The following is a 22,518-nucleotide window of genomic DNA, read 5'->3' as shown; positions in this document are numbered from 1 at the left end:
GTTTATGTGGCTTCCTCAAAGCTGAATTTGTCTTTATGGTTGGGATTGGTGATTAATTCTGAAATCATTTCTCTTCATTCAGCAGTTAGAATTGGAAAATAAATAGTGTCCATATAAGTATTTATTTGTATTTATTTATTTTTTTGAGATGGAGTCTTGCTCTGTCGCCCAGGCTGGAGTGTGTGGTGGCATCTCAGTTCATTGCAGCCTCTTCCTTCCTTGTTCACGCAATTCTTGTGCCTCAGCCTCTTGAGTTACTGGGATTATAGGCGCATGCCACCATGCCTGGCTAATTTTTGTATTTTTAGTAGAGACAGGGTTTCACTGTGTTGGCCAGGCTGGTCTCGAACTTCTGACCTCAAGTGATCCAACCGCCTCGGCCTCCCAAAGTGCTGGGATTACAGGCATGAGCCACCATGCCTGGCCTATTTTGATTTTAACAGAAGCCCACTTTGGCTTATATTTTAGAATTAATATAAATCAATTTTTGAAGGTTCATAAGTTTGTCTCAGTTGCTGTTCAGTTAATTATTTTAAAGTTTTTTTTAGAGACAGGATCTTACTCTGTCACCCAGCTGGAGTGCGGTGGTGTGATTGTAGCCCCCCGCAACCTTGATCAGTTACTGTTTTAGCATGTTTGATATACCTAAGAATAAAGTATGCCTTCTATGTTTCTCAGATTTTTTTTATTCTTTAAATATATACGTCAGTAACTTCTGTCTTACAGAGTGGTCGAATAGGAGCAGATGAAGAAATTGATGATTTCAAAGGAAGATCAGCTGAGGAAGTAGAAGAAATAAAGGCAGAAAAAGAGGCTAAAACTCAGGCTATACTTTTAGAGATGGTAAGATAATTATCTTTGTTCAAATTGTTCTGTAATATATCTAATAATACTTATTGAGTGTTTATTTCTGGCTCTTCGGTGGTCTTAAAGTACTAAAAATTGATTTATGATTTTTTTCTAGTTTAAATTTGATATGGCATAATAATACATGTGAAAATAAATTTGCCTCTACTGTCAATATAGTGCTAAGTTCCTTTTTAAACAGTGGAAAATGGATCTCTGACTTATTAATTGAATTTCAGTTGTTTAATATTCATCTCATTTTTAAAGAGTGGGCTGAATTTTATGTATATTAAACAATAGTTCTTCATTGTACCACTCAAGATTAAACAGAATGCTAGTTGTAGGGCAAAATAATAGGTAGACATTGAGTACTCTAAAATATACTGTTTCTCTGTATTACTAACAATGTGAAGTCATTTGGGGAATAATAATTCAGTAGATGATTAATTGACCTACTTGGTGTTATTTTCCGTTTCTTTTTTTTTTTTTGAGACTGAGTCTTGCTTTGTCGCCCAGGCTGGAGGGCAGTGGCATCATCTTGACTCACTGCAAGCTCCACCTCCTGGGTTCATGCCATTCTCCTGCCTCAGCCTCCTGAGTAGCTGGGACTACAGACACCCACCACCATGCCCGGCTAATTTTTTTGTATTTTTAGTAGAGATGGAGTTTCACTGTGTTAGCCACGATGGTCTCGATCCCCTGACCTCGTGATCCACCTGCTTCAGCCTCCCAGAGTGCTGGGATTACAGGCTTGAGCCATCGGGCCCGGCCTATTTCTTATTTTTGTAGAGTAGGCATACCTGTCATATCATAAATAATAAATATTTGAATGAATGGATAACAAAGTTACTGTTTTATATAATAGAACTTTCAGATTTGTAGTCTGTTTTAAAATTTATTTAATTATTATTTTATAGAGACAAGGTCTCACTCTGTTGCTCAGGCTGGAGTACAGTGGTGTATGATCATAGCTGGCTGCAGCCTCCAACTCCTCAGCTCAAGCAATGCCCCTGCCTCAAGCTCCTGAGTTGCTGAGACCACAGTTGCACACCACCAAGCCCTGCTAATTTAAACATTTTTTGTAGAGACAGGATCTCCCTATGTTGGCCCGGCTTATGCTTATATTACCATCAGCTGTCTAAATGAACAAATAGTAAAGGCTATATAGTTCAAGAAAGCTTTGCTGAAATTTAAAAAATTAATTGAAAATACACATTTAAATGAGCACACTGTGTATCTCACAGTATTGACCCTGAACACCCAACACCAAGACAAATTCTTAAGAGAATTACTACACTTGAAAGATACGTTGAGCAACTGGGCAGAAAGAATAAGTTACTTATAAGGGAATGAATGTATATTGTTATCAGACTTTTCAACAGCAACACTTTGGAAGTTTATGCCAGAAGAAAATGCATTAACATACTTTTTAAAACTTTTTGTTTTCAGATCATTTCAAATTTATGGAAAAAAGTACATAGAACTTCTATATACCTTTTACCCACATTCACCAATTTTTAACATACTGCTACATCTGTTTTATGATTCTTTCTTTTTCTCTCTCTCCGATTATACAAGCACATAAAGACATTTTTTTTCTGGCCTATTTGACAGTAGGTTGCCTGTTATTTCCCTTTACCTCTTAATCAGTGTGTATTTCCTAAGAGCAACAGTATTCAATGTGTGTAACAATATGTACTTATTCACAGTGTAGTTATCAAAATCAGAAAATTTAGAAGTGAGAGAAATTACAGTTTATAGGGCTGGGCGCGGTGGCTCACGCCTGTAATCCCAGCACTTTGGGACGCTGAGGCAGGTGGATCATGAGGTCAGGAGTTCGAGACCAGCCTGACCAACGTGGTGAAACTCTATCTCTACTAAAAATGCAAAAATTAGCTGGGCATGGAGGCATGCACCTGTAATCCCAGATACTCGGGAGACTGAGGCAAGAGAATCGCTTGAACCCAGGAGGCGGAGCTTGCAGTGAGCCAAGATTGTGCCGTTGCACTACATCCTGGGCAACAGGATGAGACTCCGTCTCAAAAAAAAGAAAAAAAAAAAGGAAATTACAGTTTATATTCCAGTTTTGCTAGTTGTTTTAACAATATATTTTATAATTGTTTCCTAGAATCCAGCTCATGACTTATCATCTGTTGCATTTATCTTATAGAATATTTTCCTACATTATCAGTGCCTCATGGATTCCTTTTTTGGTTTTGTTTTTAATAAATAGACAATTTATAGAACAATTTTAGGATTATAGAAAAATTGAACAGAAAATACAGAGAGTTTCTATGTACTCCCACTCTCTTTCCCCAGTCTTGCATTATTGTGATACATTTATTAACAATTGATGAGCCAATATTGATACATTATTAACTAAAATCCATGGTTTACCTTAGAATTCAAGCTTTACCTTAGAATTCAAGTTTTGTGTTGTACATTCTGTGGAACTGACAAATGTACGATAGCATATATCTACCCTTACAGGATCACACAGGGTAGTTTCACTGTCTAAGAAATCCCCTGGCCTCCACCTGTTCATCCCCACCCTCAACACCCAGTTCTTGGCAACTACTGATGTTTTTACTGTCTATACAGTTTTGGCATTTTCAAGATGTCATATAGTTGGAATTATAGCATATGTAGCCTTTTCAGACTGTCTTCTTTTACTTAGCAATATGCATTTAAGGTTCCACTGTGCATTTTTTCTTTCTTCCCTTTCTCCTTCCCTTTCCCTTTCTCCTTTCCCTTTTTCTTTTCCTTTCTTTTCTTTCCCTCCTATTTTTTTTTGAGACGGAGTCTCACTCATGTCACCAGTCTGGAGTGCAGTGGTGCAATCTCGGCTCACTGCAACCTCTGCCTCCTGGGTTTAAGAGATTCTCCTGCCTCAGCCGCCTGAGAAGCTGGGACTACAGGCACGCGCCACCACGCCTGGCTAATTTTTTTGTATTTTTAGTAGAGACGAGGTTTCACCATGTTAGCCAGGATGGTCTCGATATCCTGACCTCGTGATCTGCCCGCCTCGGCCTCCCAAAGTGCTGGGATTACAGGTATGAGCCATTGCGCCTGGCCCCTTTTTTTTTTTTTTTTTTTTTTTTTTTTTTTTTTTTTTAATTTGAGACAGGTTCTCGGCTCTGTTGCACTGTCAGTGGCATAATAAAGGCTCATTGCACCCTGACCTCCCGGGCTCAAGTAATCCTCCTACCTCAGCCTCACAAGTAACTGGGACCACAGGTGTGTTCTACCATGCCTGGCTAATTTTATTTTTTATAGAGACAAGAGTCTTACTATGTTGCCGAGCCTGGGATTTCATTCCTTTTTTTTTTTTTTTTTTTTTTGAGACAAGGTCTCACTGTGTCACCCAGACTGGAGTGCGTTAGTGCTATCATAGCTCACTATAATGTTGAACTTCTGAGCTTGAGCAGTTTTCCTGCCTCAGCCTCTTGAGTAGCTGGGATTATAGGCACACGCCACCACACCTAGCTAATTTTTAAATTTTTTTGTAGAGATGGAGTCTTACCCATGTTGCTCAGGCTGATCCCGAACTCGTAGGTTCAAGTGATCCTCCTGCCTTGGCCTCCCAAAGTGTCACAGGCGTGAGCCACCATGCATGGCTGATAGCTCATTTCTTTTAATTGCTAAGTAATATTTCATTGTATAGATGTATCACAGCTTGTTTATTTTTTACCTATTGAAAGATACCTTGGTTGCTTCCAAGTTTTGGCAATTGTGAATAAAGCTGCTGTAAACATTTGTGTGCAGATTTTTGTGTAGGCATAATTTCAATGCATTTGGGTAAATACTTAGGAGTTCAGATGCTAGATTGCATGGTTTAGCTTTGTAAGAAACTGCCAAACTGTCTTCTAAAGTGGCTTTACATTTTACATTCCTACCAGCAGTAAATGAGAGTGTCTTTTGCCTCACATTCTTGCCAGCATTTGCTGATGGTATTGTTTTGGATTTTAGTCACTCTAAAAGGTGATCCTGTGTCCTTTGATTTTATTAACATGTTTCGTCTTCTGTTTTCTAAGAACATCAGTTTCTCTTACTTTATTTGTATTTGTTTGTAATATACTGATAATTCAGCTAGTGTTTTGTAAAATTAATTTTGAACCTCATAGCTTTTATGAATGTTTTAAATGTCCTAGTAGTATTTTAAAGTTAGCTTTGACTAAGTAGTATAGCAAGTTCTTTTTTGACTCATTAACTTTTTTTTTCTCATTTGTGCTTCCTTTCTGCCATTATAGGTACTTTGGAGGATTTTTACTAATTTGCTCTTCTCCTTCTGTGTTTTGGTACTCTTTTCTTTTTTCTTTTGTAGAGATAGGGTCTTACTCTGTTTCCTAGGCTGGAGTGCAGTGGTGTGATCATAGCTCACTGCTGCCTCAAAAACTCTGGGACCCAAGCAGTCCACCAACCTGAATAGCTAGGACTACTCACACTGCCATGCCTGGCTAATTTTTAAATTTACTATAGACACAAGGTCTTACTGTGTTGCCTGGGCTGGTCTCAAACTCCTGGCTTCAAGTGATCCTCCTACCTCAGCCTCCCAAAGTGTTGGGATTACAGGTGTGAGCTATCATGCCTGGCTGTGATACTTCTTATTGGACATAACGTTGTCTTTTGATAGACTTCAGAAACATTGAGATTTTACTGGCTCTGTCGCTTCTTACTGTTTTTTATTTTCAAGATTTTGGGGGGAAGAGTGTGTTTATCCAAGAGGAGACACTTTATAAGTGATCTTGTCAGAAATAATGTCTGAGAAAGTGTTTGAATATATGTATAAAGGAATGTTTTGCCCCATCTAAATATGATAGAGTTGCCTACATATATGTTAAAACTCTGATGATATGCAAGGAAATGACTAAAAAGGAACACCAAAAAGCAGGGTATTCGTTGTCTCTGATGAGGAGGCAGAGAGAGAATGGGATCAGGTGACATTTTAGTTCTTAAGCTAGGTGGTAGCATCATAGTGGTTTTTATTTTTATGCTTTATAACTTACATGCTCTTTACATAAATTCTTATCCTTTAAAAAACATATATCAAATACTTGAAAAAAGAAGAAGTAGGGGTAAAATTGGGCTTTGAAGCCAGATAAATCTAGGTTCAAATCCCAGCTCTGTGGTTTACCATTGTGTGGCCTTGGGCAAGTTACTTGTTTAACCTTTTAAATTTCACTTTACTTGTCTTTATTTTATTTGTTTTATTTATTTATTTGATGGAGTCCTGCTCTGTCACCCAGGCTGGGGTAAAGTGACATTAGCTCACTGCAACCTCTGCCTCCTGGGTTCAAGCGATTCTACTGCCTCAGTGTCCCGAGTAGTTAGGAAATACAGGTGCACACCACCATGCCCGTCTAATTTTTGTATTTTTAGTAGAGATGGGGTTTCACCATGTTGACCAGGCTGGTCTTGAACTGCTGACCTCAAGTATCTGCCCCCCTTGGCCTCCCAAAGTGCTGGGATTACAGGCGTGAGCTACCATGCCCGTCCACTTTGCTTGTCTTTAAAATGGAAATTGCAGGATTGTTTTAAGAATTAGCATAATAGACATGAAGCCCCAAGCACTGTTCACACAAAGTATGAGTTATTTAAATATTAGCTGTTACTGTTAATATTACTGTTAAGAATAGGAACAGTGTAGTTCAAATTTTGAAATCTTTTTGGATTTCTTTTCCAGAGCCTGCAGTTTATGATATATATTCAGATGTTTTAAGGAAATCATCATTGTGGGATTGGATAGGATTTAGAATGGAAACTAAATAGGAATTGATTTATGTTTTTGTTTGTTTATAATTTAGGTAGGAGACCTACCTGATGCAGATATTAAACCTCCAGAAAATGTACTGTTTGTGTGTAAATTGAACCCAGTGACCACAGATGAGGATCTGGAAATAATATTCTCTAGATTTGGGCCAATAAGAAGGTAATCCTTAGAATTAGTGAAAGAGATATTTGGAAAAACTAGGTATTAGTTGGTGGTTTTCTAATGACATATTTTGATGATTCTGTGAATTCTAGGTGAATTTTGTACTGGTAAATTTTTACAGGTGAGTCTGGACAGCAGGGAAGAAAAGTATGTATGTGTGTGTATACATACATACAGGGAAGAAAAGTATGTATGTGCATACATACATACACATACACATACAGATAAATAATTGAATCTTCCACTCCCAACACATTTTTATTCTAAAACAGGAAATGAATGGAACAGTTTAAATCTAGTTCTGTAAGACTTTCAACAGCTTTCTTTAATATTTAAAATATTTATCTCATTCAACTCCTGGAATTATCAGCAATTTATGTCAAAATTAATTTAAGTTTTCTAAAAGTTTTATTTTGGTTCGTTTTCCCTGCATTAATGAAAAAGTTTATGAAGCTAGTATTTCTGTGAGGAAGGGGACTATTTTGTAATTGATTAAGAAGTATTATATTTAGGGTTTCCTTTCGTTTCAGGGATTTTGTTTTTGTTTTTGTTGTTTTTTTGGAGACGGAATCTTGTTCTGTTGCCCAGGCTGGAGTACAGTGACGTGATCTCAGCTCACTGCAACCTCTGCCTCCCAGGTTCAGGCTTCTTCTGCCTTGGCCTCCTGAGTAGCTGGGACTATAGGTGTGCGCCACCATGCCCAGCTAGTTTTTGTATTTTTAGTAGAGACAGGGTTTCACCATATTGGTCAGGATAGTCTCGAACTGCTGACCTTGTGATCCGTCCGCATTGGCCTCCCAGTCCCAAAGTGCTGGAATTACAGGCGTGAGCCACTGCACCTGGCCTCGTTTCAGGTTTTTAAAATGAGACTTACGACACGTGGGGAAAGGGACAAGCCAGGTGCTTTCAACTCCAGCTTACTGGCCTTTTCACTTGGTTATTATGGTATATTAGTTGTGTAATTAACATTGTGCTTACAGTGTTAAATTTGAGCTTGATTTATATTAAAATACAAAAATTTCAAAGCTTAAACTTGCTAAACATTTATATGTGCATGAGTATGCATACATTATTCTACAGTAATGTTAGATATTCTATAATTCGTCTATATTTGGACTAGAAAAGTGTTGTGATTTTAAAAGTTTTTAGCAGTAGTTTACTTTTGCCAAAGGAAAATTAAATATTTTTATTCTTCCTTCAGTGCTTAAGGGAATTTAGGACTGTAGGCCTATATGGGGCACTTAGAGTAGAATTTAGATAATTTTATTACTGCTCTGGTGAACTATTTTAAAAAAAGAATTGTTATTAAATGAATTTAGAAAAATAATCTATGAATTTAACTTTGCCTTGTAATAACTGACTTATTTCTTCTTCAGTTTTGAAGAGTGAGAGTGAATGCTTTCTTCCCTTTTTTTTTTTTTGAGTCACCTTTAAATACTTTGTTTCAGTTGCGAGGTTATCCGGGACTGGAAGACAGGAGAGTCCCTCTGTTATGCTTTTATTGAATTTGAAAAGGTATGTCATAATACAGACATAAGTTTGGTATTTATTTGCTTTTCTATAGTATTAAAATGTGAAAAATTATAGAGCTTTTTCTAGTTTCTAGAATTGCCCTTTCTTTTGGCACTCCCCAAAGTTTATTGTATCCATATAGGGGATAAGTTCAACATCTGTTGATGTTAACATACGTACTTTTACTTTAGGTTCAGGTGCAATCTGCATGAAAGTATGTTTAGAACTTTTTTTTTTTTTTTTTTTTTTTTGAGACAGGGTCTCACTCTGTCACCCAGGCTGGAGTGCAGTGGCGCAATCTTGGCTCACTGCAACCTCCGCCTCCTGGTTCAGGAGTAGCTGGGATTACAGGTGCCCACCACCACGCCCTCGTAATTTTTTGGTATTTTTAGTAGAGACGGGGTTTCACCATATTGGCCAGGCTGGTCTTGAACTCCTCACCTCAAGCGCTCCACCCGCCTCGGCCTCCCAAAGTGTTGGGATTAGAGGCATGAGCCACCGTGCCCAGCCAATCTTAGAACTTTTTAAATTCTAAGTAAAGCCCTTCAGAGACTCTTAATAATTTTTCACTGTTACTTAAGTGGAGATAAAATTGCATAATAGAAAGAGAACTGAACTGGGTGTTAAGATTTAGATATTAATCCATCTTTTGTCACTAGCCAGCTATTGTATGATATTTGGCAGTTTAGTTAACTCTTCTTTCTAGGTCTTACCTTCTTATAAATGAAACTTGGATATTAGATTAGATGGTCCCTTCTAGAGCTGTAATAATGATAGCTTATGTTGCTCAAATATTTACTTTAAGCTAGGCATTATGTTACTTTTGCTGCATTTAATCCTCACAGTTATGTAAGATAGGGACCATCCCCTTTTCCAAATAAGTTAACTGAGACACATGATGCTAATGTGAATGAATGTCATAGCTGGGATTTGAACTCAGATATGTCTGACTCTGCTCCCATTGAGTTTACACTATGCTATGGCATGCTTTTTTTTAATGCAACTTTGGACTCATATGTATCCAATAGTAGCTCATTCTAAGTTTTAATTATTACAAAGCATTTATGGGATACCTTTTATGTTTTCACACACAGCAGTAAGGCCTAGGGATACAAGATGAATCATGGAGGGTTGAGGAAGATAGACACATAAAGTTATATGTAGACACTGTGTCAGATATACCAGAAATGATACTTGAAAGGAACATTGGTGCCAGGAGAAAGACCTTTACCTTTGGTTTGCTGTGAAAACTTGTAGACCTGCACTAGCATTCTATCATTGACACTGTACAGTCTATTATTTGTTTGCTGACAAATAAAATTTCACTTCATTTGTAGCACATAGACTAATGACTGCCCATGTTTTCAGTTTTTTGCAACTATGCCATTTTCTTTGTTTTTTCCTTTTTGTTTTTTTGAAAGAGTTTCGCTTTGTCACCTAGGCTGGAGTGCAGTCGCATGATCTCAGCTCACTGCAACCTCCGCCTCCCAGTTTCAAGCGATTCTCCTGCCTCAGCATCCCAAGTAGCTGGGATTACAGGTGCTTGCCACCACACCTGGCTCATTTTTGTATTTTTAGTAGATACAGGGTTTCATGATTTTGGCTAGGCTGGTCTTGAACTCCTGACCTCAAGTGATCCACCTGCCTTGGCCTCCCCAAAGTGCTGGAATTATAGATTTGAGCCACTGCACCTGCTGTTTTTGTTTTTTATTGATCTCTAAGGATTTGTTACATTTTCTGGATGCAAGCTCTTTTTTGATTATGTGTGATACAGATATCTCTGCTCTGTGGATTTCTTTTTCCTTTTTTTTTTTTTTTTTTTTGAGATGGAGTCTCGCTCTGTTGCCCAGGCTGGAGTGCAGTGGCTGGATCTCAGCTCACTGCAAGCTCTGCCTCCCGGGTTTATGCCATTCTCCTGCCTCAGCCTCCCGAGTAGCTGGGACTACAGGCGCCCGCCACCTCGCCCGGCTAGTTTTTTGTATTTTTTAGTAGAGACGGGGTTTCACTATGTTAGCCAGGATGGTCTCGATCTCCTGACCTCGTGATCCACCCGTCTCGGCCTCCCAAAGTGCTGGGATTACAGGTTTGAGCCACCGCGCCCGGCCACTTTTTTTTTTTTTTTTTTTTTTTTTAAAGAGACAGGATCACTCTGTGTTGCCAAGGCTGGACTTGAGCTCGTGGGCTCAAGTGATCCTCCAATTTTAGCTCCTGAGTAACTGGGACCACGGGCATGCCTTTTTCCTTTCTTAATGGTGTCTTTTGGTAAACAGATTTCTAATTTTAATGATTCAGTTTGTCAATATTTTTCTTTCTTTTTAATGGCCTATTTAAAAAATCTTTGCCTACTTCAAAGACATGAGGATATTCTCCTGTATTATTTTTAGAAACTTTGTTGTGAAATTGTTTCCCATTCAATTCTGTAACTTGCTTTTGGTGTATGTGTATTACATTGTTTCATTTTTCTTACATTGGATTGCCAAGTGATGGCACCATTTATTTAAGAGGTTGTCCTGGCTGGGCGTGGTGGCTCACGCCTGTAATCCCAGCACTTCGGGAGGCCGAAGCGGGCAGATCACGAGGTCAAGAGATGAGACCATCCTGGCCAACATGGTAAAACCCCGTCTCTACTAAAAATAACAAAAATTAGCTGGGCGTGGTGGCACACGTGTGTAGTCCCAGCTACTCGGGAGACGGAGGCAGGAGAATCGCTTGAACCCGGGAGGTGGAGGTTGCAGTGAGCCAAGATCATGCCACTGCACTCCAACCTGGCGACAGAGCAAGACTCCATCTCAAAAAAATAATTAATAAATAAAAGATTGTCCTTTTTCTCTGAGGTCTCTACTGATGAAAAAAATAAAATAATAAAAAAAGTTGTCCTGCCCCACAGCTCTGTAGTACCACTTTTGTGTTTTTTTTTTTTGAGACGGAGTCTTGCTCTGCCGCCTGGGCTGGAGTGCAGTGGCCAGATCTCAGCTCACTGCAAGCTCCGCCTCCCGGGTTTCTGCCATTCTCCTGCCTCAGCCTCCGGAGTAGCTGGGACTACAGGCGCCCGCCACCTCGCCCGGCTAGTTTTTTTGTATTTTTAGTAGAGACGGGGTTTCACCGTGTTAGCCAGGATAGTCTCGATCTCCTGACCTTGTGATCCACCTGTCTCGGCCTCCCAAAGTGCTGGGATTACAGGCTTGAGCCACCGCGCCCGGCCTCACGGCCTCACTTTTGTTATAAATCAGGTATCCATATATGTATAGAGTCTGTTTCTAGATGCTCTACTGTTGCACTGATCTATTTGTCTATTCATATACCACTGTTACATTGTGTTAATCACTATAGGTTTATAATGTCTTGATAACTTACAATGTGAGTCTTCCAACTTTGTTATTTTTGAAGATTGTCATAGCTGTTTTTGACTTTTGAATTTATATGTATATTTTTGAATCAGTTTTTCAATTTTGAAGAGATTTCTTAACTATTATTTAGGTGTTAGTAAATTGAGTATTTGTAAATACTATCCTCCTGAAAAAGTGATCTCAGAGCTTTCTCTTTGGGGAAATGGCATGGTGATAGAATTATACCTGCCTGAAAATAGTCAGTCAGATTCATGAAGCGTACACTGATTGCCTACGTTTTAGATACCATGCCATATGATGTTCTAAATGATGTAGTTACAAAGACGAATCAAGCTTTGTGTGTATCTTCATGGAGTTTATAATTTAGTTATTGACACATGTAATAAATATGATTATAACTATTTTATCTGCTTCTCTTTGGGTTATCTCTAGTAAGAATAAATTTCCAGGAATGTAAAAGAAAATTGATCAGTACTGAGTAGAAGCATGTCACTGTCAGTGTCAGAAACAGGGATTTAGAATTGTGAAGTTACTGACAGGAAGGATTCTTGCATAGCACAGACCTTGGTATTGCAGGCTCACAGTTCATTATCTAAAACCCTGGAGAATAACTAGGCTTCCTAATTTAGAATTTTTCAGAATTCAGAAAGGTATATGCATACACACACATATACATTACATCTGTGATTATGTTATACCTTTCTGGGTCAGCATTCCATAATCCATCACAAAAGTATTTCTGCAGTGAAACAAATGAATATTATTACTAAGTGGATTAAAAAAAGGTCATAACCTACCATTAGGTCCGGTGTTACTGCCAAATTAATTTTAACACCAAACTTATGAAAACAACTTTAATTTTTCAGGATGTTGTTGAATTTTGAGTAAAAAGAATTGTGAACTTGTATAATACAGTCAGTAAGTGTATATTTATCTGTTGACTGCAGTTGGACTGCCTTTTTAAAATCCTGGCTCTGACTCTTGCCAACAACTTCTATACTTCTCTAAACTTCTGTTTTCTCATTAAGAAAATGGATAGTACCTCATGGGGTTGTTACCAGAGTGATTTGAGAGAATAGATACAAAGGATTTAACAGCATCGGGTGTGTAATAAATATTCAAACGTTAATTTTTGTAACAACAAGCTTTTTGTATTTTCAGTATTCTAGCTACAGAAATTTTTCCACAAAGATTTATGCTTGAGTTTTTATAACTATTATCAGGAAGAAGATTGTGAGAAAGCATTCTTCAAAATGGACAATGTACTTATAGATGACAGAAGAATACATGTGGATTTTAGCCAGTCTGTTGCAAAGGTTAAATGGAAAGGAAAAGGTATGATGGTTTATCTTCTTTTGTTTTTGTTCTACCTTTTATTTTTTTTTGAGCTGGAGTCTCGCTCTGTTGCCCAGGCTGGAGTGCAGTGGCACGATCTTGGCTCACTGCAACCTCTGTCTCCCAGGTTCAAGCCATTCTCATGCCTCAGCCTCCCAAGTAGTTGGGATTACAGACATGTGCCACCACGCCCAGCTAGTTTTTGTATTTTTAGTAGAGATGGTGTTTTACCACTTTGGCCAGGCTGGTCTTGAACTCCTGACCTCAGGTAATCAGCCTGCCTCAGCCTCCCAAAGTGCTGGAATTAACAGGCGTGAGCCACCACACCTGGCCTTGTTTTTGTTCTGCTTTTCTTGCTTGTATGAGCCTTTTATTGAGTGCTATTAATTAGGAGAAATATTAATTGATGTAACTCCTGCCATTTATAATTTTACAAACCTGCTGTCTAGAATCTGAGGTAGTGTGTGTGTGTGTGTGTGCATATGCATGTGTGCATATGCATGTGTGTATTTTAAACATGAAAAATTATATTTTCTATGTTTGACTGTATTATAAATTACTAATAATTATCCACTGCAGACATGATATGTTTCCAAAGTAATTATTTTGACTTTATGGTGTTTTGAGTCTTCTAGGTGCACAACTTAAATTTTTTTAAGTTTGTTTTAGTTGTCGTATGATACAAAATAGAAAAGATCCGTAGAAAGGTAGATAAAAGTCTCAATCATTCCTGCTTCTCATCTATCTAATTTCTCTTCCAGGTAACCATTATTACATGTTGGTACTAACTTTCTCCTACATTCTTTGAATACATATGTGCGCATATGTATGTGTATGTGTGTGTGTGTGTGTGTATATATATATATATGATTTCCTCCTTTTTACAAAGGAAAATACAAAGGATGCAGTCTATACATACTGTTTTTGTGCCTTGCACTTTTCAATTAACAGTTTATCTAAAAGATCAGTTCATATCAGTATATAAAATGAACCAGCCCTGTTAATGGGTTTTCTGAATTTTTACTCTTTCATATCCATAGCAGTATGTTCCACCCTTGTACATATTACATTTCCCACATATACATATATGTCAAATACATTCCTGGTAGCATGTCAGTCTTAAAGTTGGGTCTCTCGTATGTTGAAATAATAAGAGTTTTTGGTTTTTGATGCAGTGTTTTTAAAAGGTTTCACTTTGGTAGTTACTCATGTAATGCTGAATTTTACTGGGAATTTTAGGGTTACTTTCTTTTTCTATAACACTCATTTCCCATGACTTTAATGAACTTTTTTTTTGTCTGTTTTTAGTAAGAAAGAAAAACACTAGTTGTGAATTGCTGAATTGTTTGGTAGAGTCTGTTACCTTATGGGAATTTAGAGAAGGAAGAAATTATTAATGTGACTAAAGTAGGCAAGGAATGCTCAGTGGAAGCTGTGATCTCTGTGATACGGAAGAGGGTGACTTGGATTGGAGTTCCATGTACTATTAGTTTCTTCCATGAAACCTTACCTCATTCTAGAACAGATGGCTAGTTTTTGATAGTGCTGTTTGAGTGATTTGTGAAAACTAAATTGAAGTACTCAGATTTTTTTCACATAGGATAATTACAACTTTGTGAACAAAAGATTCCAATAAGTGTATTCGGAAGTCTTGGTGAGCTGCTGGCCTGACGCAGTGTAGTTCTGGCCAGTAGTAATGCCAAGTGGCTCGTATGTAGAGCTTTGCTTGCAAAGAGCTAGTTTAATTGTATCATTTGGGAAGTGTATGAAATAAGTATTATAATTCCTCATTATAGATATGGAATTTGAGGCATAATCTTGAGACATGATTTACTTAGAGTACATACACGGAAGATTTAGGCAGACCCTAAATTTGCTTTGTTTTTTTATCCTCTCAATCCTGTCTTCTTCTCAGCCTATCCACCCATTGAATAAATAATACTACTTTCTTATTACTTTTAAATAAATTTCTTCATGTTTTTTCCTAAGATAAAATGTCATATAGGAGGGAGAGGCTTTGATTTTGTGTATGCCATCATAAACATAGTTTATTTTCAGTTAATTTTGAGATAATTATATATGCAGTTGATTCAGATTTATAACTTTAATGTGTGTAATGTGTCATTCACAGCACTAAGTACTTTCCTTTATAGTCTGATGATTCCAGTAACTCTGTGAAATGTTGATATTATTTTCATTTTATAAATGAAGACAATGTAAATAAAGATAATGAATTGCAGAGAAGTGGTGTTTTACCTAGGACCTCCCACTACAGTCAAGAACCTCTTACATTAATGTGCTGCCCTTTCTGTTATATGGTAACTGCCTCATCCATAGTGAGACTTATTTTAATGGCAGGCAGATGGCAAATAATTTTATGATGATAAATGATGGCTGTTTGTTACCGTTACCAGTTATTTTAACTCTTGGAGTAGTCTGTTTCACATTTATGGGAAACATTGCTGGCCATTTTTGTTTTTGGAGTCTCTGGAATTGCCAAATAGATTGATCTTGTCTTTTTTGCTTACCCTGTAGGTCCCCCTTTAAAATCCTGACAATCAAGGTATATATAGGATTCCCAGTCAAAACCTCTCTTTATAACTCATTTGTTTTACTTGTACATTTAATCTAGGACCCTTCTGTAGGAAGCCTTTCTACAAAAGCATTTCCTGGTGGTATAGTTGAGGGATAGGAAAGGCAGGGCAGTCAACAGGTCTGGGATGTGGATACGAACTGAATTCTCATCTGGTAGGAGACTTGAGAATTGAATTCTCATCTAGTAGGAGACTAGGCTTGAGAGTAGAGAGGCTGCATTGAATGCTCTTCCTTTCTAGTGCTACCAAGCTAGTTAGGATGTAGCAGTAGGTCCTATTTTCCTGAAGGGATTTTTGGCACTTGGGAGGAATAAAGTTGCCCATAAGTTAGAATTTCAAAGTAGAGACAGTTTGTCTTTGGTACTATTACCCACTTTCTCCTCTTACAGCTGTTTGGTGATCTTCTGTACATCCTGCCCTCTTCTGTTTGCCTGATGCTCTGTTGCCATTTGGCAGTAGAGTATCTCTTATTAGATAGATATAGATATAGATATAGATATAGATAGCTTTGAAACAAAGTTTCTCACTGTCGCTCAGCCTGGAGTGCAGTGGCACAATCGTGGCTCACTGCAACCTCCGCCTCCCAGGTTCACGCGATTCTCCTGCCTCAGCCTCCCAAGTAGCTGGGATTACAGGTTCACATATCTTGTTAGATCTTTAAAAGGTCTCTTAAAGTCTCACTTCTCCCAAACTTAAGTCTTTCAGATCTTAAACTCAGATCCCAAATCCTCAGTTTTCCGTTGGACTTACTGTTCTCATGGGCTCAATGGCTCTGCTTGAACACTGCATTTGTGTGTAATTTATTTGAAAGTTTGATGTTGTAATATTCACATATATCGTTAGGTGGCAGCATGTGGCTACCTAGCAAAATGGATATCTGATTTCAGTTAAATTAGTAATGGCGAAGGGAACAAGCTTTTGTTCCCTTTCTCTGTCTCTCGGTATATGCCATTTATAAAATAGCTCTTATACCTTTTATAAAATAATTATTGTTCTTGATTAACTAGATGGTTTTTTTTTACTAAACTCTTTTTTTCTTTTCTTAATAAATAGGTGGGAAATACACCAAGAGTGATTTCAAGGAGTATGAAAAAGAACAGGATAAACCATCTAATTTGGTTCTGAAAGATAAAGTAAAGCCCAAACAGGAGTATCCTTACCAAGAATCACTTAGTTAATATGTATTGACCATCTGCTATGTGAAGAGTACTGTGTGGTGTGTTATGAACAGTCACAAAAGCTATAGAAGACAAAGTTCCTGAATCCAGATTGTTTGTGAGGAAGTAACTTAGTTTATCATTATCTCTTTTCAAGATCTTACATATACTTTGTTTTTTTCACTATACTCTAGTGTATGGAGTAAGTTAAGGTTGAAAGAAATCTGTAGCCTAATTCTTTTATTAATACCTTCTTACTCTAGGTTAAGTACTTTCCTACTTACCATATTCTCAGAAGATGTTCAGGTAAGATTTGTATTTTCTTTTTGGGGAGACTTTCCTGCAAAAACCAGAAAGCCTCCTAGACAGATTCTAAAAGAGCTGTAACACTATTGTAATAGTAGCTACAATTACAATTGTAGCTGTAATTACAATTGTAATATGTAATTGTAGTGTTTTCTATTCCTCATAATCAAAAATTTATTATTGGTAAGCTGAATCTTTTGTGCTAGCCATTCTTATGTTTAACTTCCTTATTTAGATAACAAAATCCTGTTGTTCTCTGTTACAAAGTTAAGTTACTTCTTTCGGTATAGTATGTTGTAATTTCAACAACAAATATTTATTGGGCTTCTACTGAGTGTAAGAGTTCACTTTTATAGGATTAAAAAGATCCTTTGACTTGACCATTTACTTCAGGTTCTTCCAAGTTTTAGGTTGAGATATGTAAAAAGTATTGAAACATACAGTGTATATTATGACATTTAAATTTATTCACTAATTTTTGCCATTATAAATATATCACTCCACACATTGCAAGAGTTATTTCTTTTGTGATTCTTTCTGGTAAATGGGGTCTTTGTTTCCTAGTTTCTATTGGTATTTCAGGGATTTTTTTTCCACACATGTAGACATTTCTTTTCCAAGTACTCGTCAAGAAAGATGAATATCAGGTTGACCTGGTCTATATTCATGTTTTAAGATGTGTTGACTGTCTGCAATGCATAAAGCATTGTGAGGTGTTAGAGTTGTATCAAGTCTGAAGAAAGATGATAAAATCAGCATGAGGAGAGGCTTTCACATGCAGACAGACCAAACAAGAAGCTGAGATTTGGTCAGAAAAAAATCAACATTCAAGGGCATATGATTGAAAGCTCAAAATCGTAAAAGGTATGAATGGAATACGTTTGATATTTATTTGCCAAATCTTTGAAATTAAATTTAGGCTTATTACTAATAACTGTAGCTGGAAGAAGGAGAATTTTAAGTTTTCTTTAATTTTAGTTAATTGAAATAACCACACATATACCTATATGGAATCGTGTAGCTTCTAGCCTTTTGAAGTTGATGCAAGAGAGAAATGCCATTAGGGGCTAGTCTGATGTGGAGATAAGTTGTCGTAAGACAATTAAGAAGGCATGGTGTCATCTACTTTATGGGCCTTAAGAGAAAGAGAAATTACTGAAAAATATAGGTTATTAAGAAGAATCAAAAATAGAAGTAGGAGAAGGAAATAACTTGGCCCAACTAGACCTCAGGGAAGAAATTGGAGAAAAGAGGGCAGTGAGCTCACAGATTTGTGGTTTATTCAAAGGGAGAGGGATTTGATGTCTTCTAAAAGTGTTGATTTTAGTGGTAAGTACAAGATAGTGGGTAAGTGAGAAAGCAGGAGATATAACAAGTGTCTTGAGGATATGACAAGTAATCAACAGATACTTAGTTAGCATCTGTCATATACCCAGTTTAGCAATGAAAGATATTCAGTTCCTGCCCACACAGTGCTTACATTTTATTGTTGGAGTGGGGAAAAGAACAAACACTAAATAATTACCATTCTAAATATGTCTAAATTATTGCAAATAAATATTGCAAAGGGATATGGGACTCATAATAAGGGTTGAGAGGTTAGAGAATACCCTCAACACTGAAAAAAGTGACAAAGCTGCGATGCTAATATGGGAGATAGGAGGGCTGAGGTGGAGTGCTGTGTTCTTTCGTATGATCCATCATTTAAGAAATAGGCTGGGTGCAGTGGCTCACGCCTGTAATCCCAGCACTTTGGGAGACTGAGGCGGGTGGATCACTTGAGGTCAGGAGTTTAAGACCAGCCTGGCCAACATGGCGAAACCCTGTCTTGACTAAAAATACAAAAATTAGCTGGGTGTGGTGGTGCACACCTGTAACCACGGCTACTTGGGAGGCTGAGCAGGAGAATTGCTTGAACCCTGGATGGGGAGGTTGCAGGAGCCAAGATCGGGCCACTGCACTCCAGCTTGGGCAACAGAGCAAGACTGAGTCTCAGAAAAAAAAAAAAAAGAAAAACACTGCTCTAAAGAATTTGGACAGAGAGAGCAGCATGTGCAGAGCACACATTAGAATGAAATCATAGGCAGGAGCTATGGAATGTGTATCTGGAAAAGGCAAGATCCAGAAGATGCCCTGGAAACAGCATAGCGTAGTAAAAAGAGGGAAGTTGGAGATAATGGAGTCTTAATCAAATGGTACAAGCCGACTAACCCTCTTTAGCCATCTCATAGAAAGCTAGGAGGGACAGTGTCTTTCATTTGATCTTATGTAGAAGTGAGACATTCCTGTGGAAAGTGTTGAGCTGTGGCGTTGTGAAGCAGACACGAGCCTCTAGTCCTGAGGGAAGTGTGTCTGCGTTTACTGTGGTTCCACATGTAGCTAGCATAGCTCTGCCTGTTGGGCTTCCTCATAAGCTTTCTTAGGAAAACCACTATTCCAGCCCATGTCAGCCTTCCTCAGAAACCACATTTGAGGTTGAGATTATTTTCAGCAGAAATTGTAAATATTTTATATTTTCTCTTATTCTATTATAGTATATTTAAGAAAATACTTATCTCTGAATTAAAACATTAGAAAATTTTGACACATTTATATGAAATTTAAAAAGATTCACTCATAGCTTCATCACTTAGACACATGATTCTTTTTATTTCTCCTTGTTTCTTTCAAGCCTTTGTCTTATGTAAAGTTATAATCGTATGGTATATGTAGTTTTTGCTTGAATCTTTTTATGTTAATTTTCATAAACACCTTTCTAGGGCTTTTTTCTGTAGCATTTATCATTGTTGATAACTTCCTTTATAATATATCTTATTGAAGTACTATAATGCATTTAAGTATGTCTTTATTACTAGATATTTTGTTGTTCCCACTTTGCTACTAAAAATAGTCCTTTTATGCGCATATATATATATATATATATATAAAATTTGGGACTGAGTTCCACTCTGTCACCCAGGCTGGAGTGCAGTAGTATAACGTTGGCTCATGAAAGTCTCTGCCTCCTGAGTTCAAACGGTTTTCCTGCCTTAGCCTCCCGGGTAGCTGGGGTTATAGGTTGCGCCACCGTGCCCGGCTAATTTTTGTATTTTTATTAGAGATGGGGTTTCGCCGTGCTGGTCTCAAACTCCTGGCCTCGAGTGAGTTGCCCGCCTTGGCTTCCCAAAGTGCTGGGATTACAGGCGTGAGCCACCACGCCTGGCTATTATGTATATTTTTGTTCATTTAACTTTATTCATAAATTCTTTTTAGAATTTAAACATGATGGGCAGGTGTGGTGGCTTACACCTGTAATCCCAGCACTTTGAGAGGCTGAGGCAGGCAGATCACAAGGTCAGGTGTTCAAGACCAGCCTGGCAAACATGGGAAGCCCCATTTCTACTAAAGATACAAAAAATTAGCTGGGCGTGGTGGCGCATGCCTGTAGTCCCAGCTACTCGGGAGGCTGAGGCAGGAGAATTGCTTGAACCTGGGAGGCAGAGGTTGCAGTAAGCCGAGATCGTGCTATTGCACTCCAGGCTGGGTGACGGGGCAAGACTCTGTCTCAAAAAAATAAAAAAAAGAAAAGAATTTAAACATGATAACTTGATATGCATTGCTGAATTTCCTCTTGTAGGATTGAACTAAAAGAAGAGACATACGAATATACCTGTTATCTTGTATAGCTTTTCTGGGCATTGGAATTTATAATAATTTTTTCTAGTTGAAGATGTCCCTCATTTTCTAAATTTAAATTTTTTAAATTATTGACAAATACATTTATTTTTTCTTCCTGTTTTTTTTTTTTTTTTTTTTTTTTTTTTGCGTACTAGTCGTTATTTTAAGATTGTTTAGGATTAGGATTCTTTCCATTTCTCCTAACTATATAATGAAAGAAAATTCTAGTGTTGATTTAGAAATGTACTCTACTCTTTTGAGATGCTGTTTGCTTTAAAGTTACTTTTAGCCTTATGACCTCTTTTGTTTACCAGATTTTAAGTTTTGATGTCTTACCAGTATTATTTATCACATTTATCCTTAACTAACTGCTGCAGTGCAAAATATGATCTTATATTAGATGAGCAGGCCGAAGACTCAAAATCAGGTCACTCACACACAAGTAAAAAACACAAGAAGAAAACCCGTCACTGCTCTGAAGAGAAAGAAGATGAGGACTACATACCAATCAAAAATACTAATCAGGTACCTCTGATGTCCAGACTTAGATGTGAAGAAATAAATATTTTATCCCTCTGTAAATAATGTCTTAGTGATATAATTTAGGCGGTAAGGGATAATTCTAACCAGAGACGGGTTTGTTCTAAGAAGCAGAATGATTGCACTGGGGTATTGGATTTTAATTTTCAAAAATATTTATCACAAATGATAAAAGATCATTTTTGACATAATGTATCAAATACTTCCACACTGTGAAGCAAGAGTGATTTCCATACCTGTGGATACTCATTTATTCCCATCAGAAACAAGTGTGGTGGTGCTGATAAAGATTTTGTCATTTATCTGCTTAATTTATCACCAAGTGTTATCTATAGCACATAAGGGCTTTTCAGATTTTAAGTCCTATAAAACATTTATATCCTGCCATCTTATATTGTATATAAGAAAAACAGCACTGATAATTAACTTAAGCATGCTAAAAGTTCTCCTAAACAGCACATTTTAAAAAAAATAATAAAAATTCCTGAAAGAAAATTTATTGTCAAGAAAAGTGATTATTTCCAATCTGTGGTTTGGTTCTTAGTTAAATAAAAAGCAATTTACAGGCCAGGTACAGTGGCTCACACCTGTAATACTAGCATTTTGGGAGGCCAAGGCAGGTAGATCGCTTGAGCTCAAGAGTTCGAGACCAGCCTGGGCAACATGGTGATGAAATCCCCATCTCTACAAAAAATATACACACACACAAGAAGTTAGCCAGGCGTGGTGGTGTGCACCTATGGTCTCAGCTACTTGGGAGGATCACTTGAGCCCAGGAGGTAGAGGCTGCAGTGAGCCCAGATCGTACCACTGCACTCTAGCCTGGGCGACAGAGCCAGACCATGTCTCCAAAAAAAATTTTTTTTTTTTCTTACATCAGAGCTCCTTGCTTTTGTTTTACCACATAGAGGCATTTGTGCTGAACCCTGGTGGATGAGAAGGATTTCAGTGGGCTGAGGTGAGAAGGGAGGGAACTCAAGATGGTGAGAATGTCAAGCAAAGATGGAGAAATAGAGAAATGTAGTATGATAGGCAGAGTCAAGGATTTGCTGTCAGGAGAGCTAGATTTGCATTTCTATACTGCTGGCCATTAAAGCGACCTTGACAAGTTCTTTAACTTTCAGAGCCACAGTTTCATCCTCTCTGAAAAGTGAGAAATACTTCACAGGCATGTTGTTAAGACTCAGTGAAAAAAAATGCATGTGCAAACATTTTCTATGCTGGCTATTATTGTTACTACTTTTTTTTTTCTTTCTTAACTGATAAAGCAAATTACTAGTTTTAGAGTTGCT

At 37.5% G+C, this 22,518-nt stretch overlaps 1 protein-coding gene and 1 non-coding gene across 2 annotated transcripts in view; one reads left to right on the top strand and one right to left on the bottom strand.

Annotated features, from left to right (window-relative positions):
- Positions 1-22,518, top strand: part of PPIL4 (peptidylprolyl isomerase like 4) — a 41,158-nt gene that overhangs the window by 12,203 nt on the left and 6,437 nt on the right. The window contains exons 7-12 of the mRNA XM_023188433.2: positions 727-843; positions 6,651-6,775; positions 8,227-8,293; positions 12,861-12,972; positions 16,620-16,716; positions 21,064-21,211. Coding sequence (XP_023044201.1) covers positions 727-843; positions 6,651-6,775; positions 8,227-8,293; positions 12,861-12,972; positions 16,620-16,716; positions 21,064-21,211 — 666 coding nt within the window. The remainder of the gene's footprint in view (positions 1-726; positions 844-6,650; positions 6,776-8,226; positions 8,294-12,860; positions 12,973-16,619; positions 16,717-21,063; positions 21,212-22,518) is intronic.
- Positions 17,054-17,115, bottom strand: LOC111523668. Its single transcript, XR_002725587.1, has one exon. It is a non-coding gene; the product is annotated as a U7 small nuclear RNA (small nuclear RNA).

The sequence above is a fragment of the Piliocolobus tephrosceles genome, chromosome 5, assembly GCF_002776525.5.
Source record: "Piliocolobus tephrosceles isolate RC106 chromosome 5, ASM277652v3, whole genome shotgun sequence".
Taxonomy (NCBI): Eukaryota; Metazoa; Chordata; class Mammalia; order Primates; family Cercopithecidae; genus Piliocolobus; species Piliocolobus tephrosceles.
The sequence above is the reverse complement of the archived record's forward strand: the minus strand, read 5'-3'. Positions and strand labels throughout refer to the sequence as shown.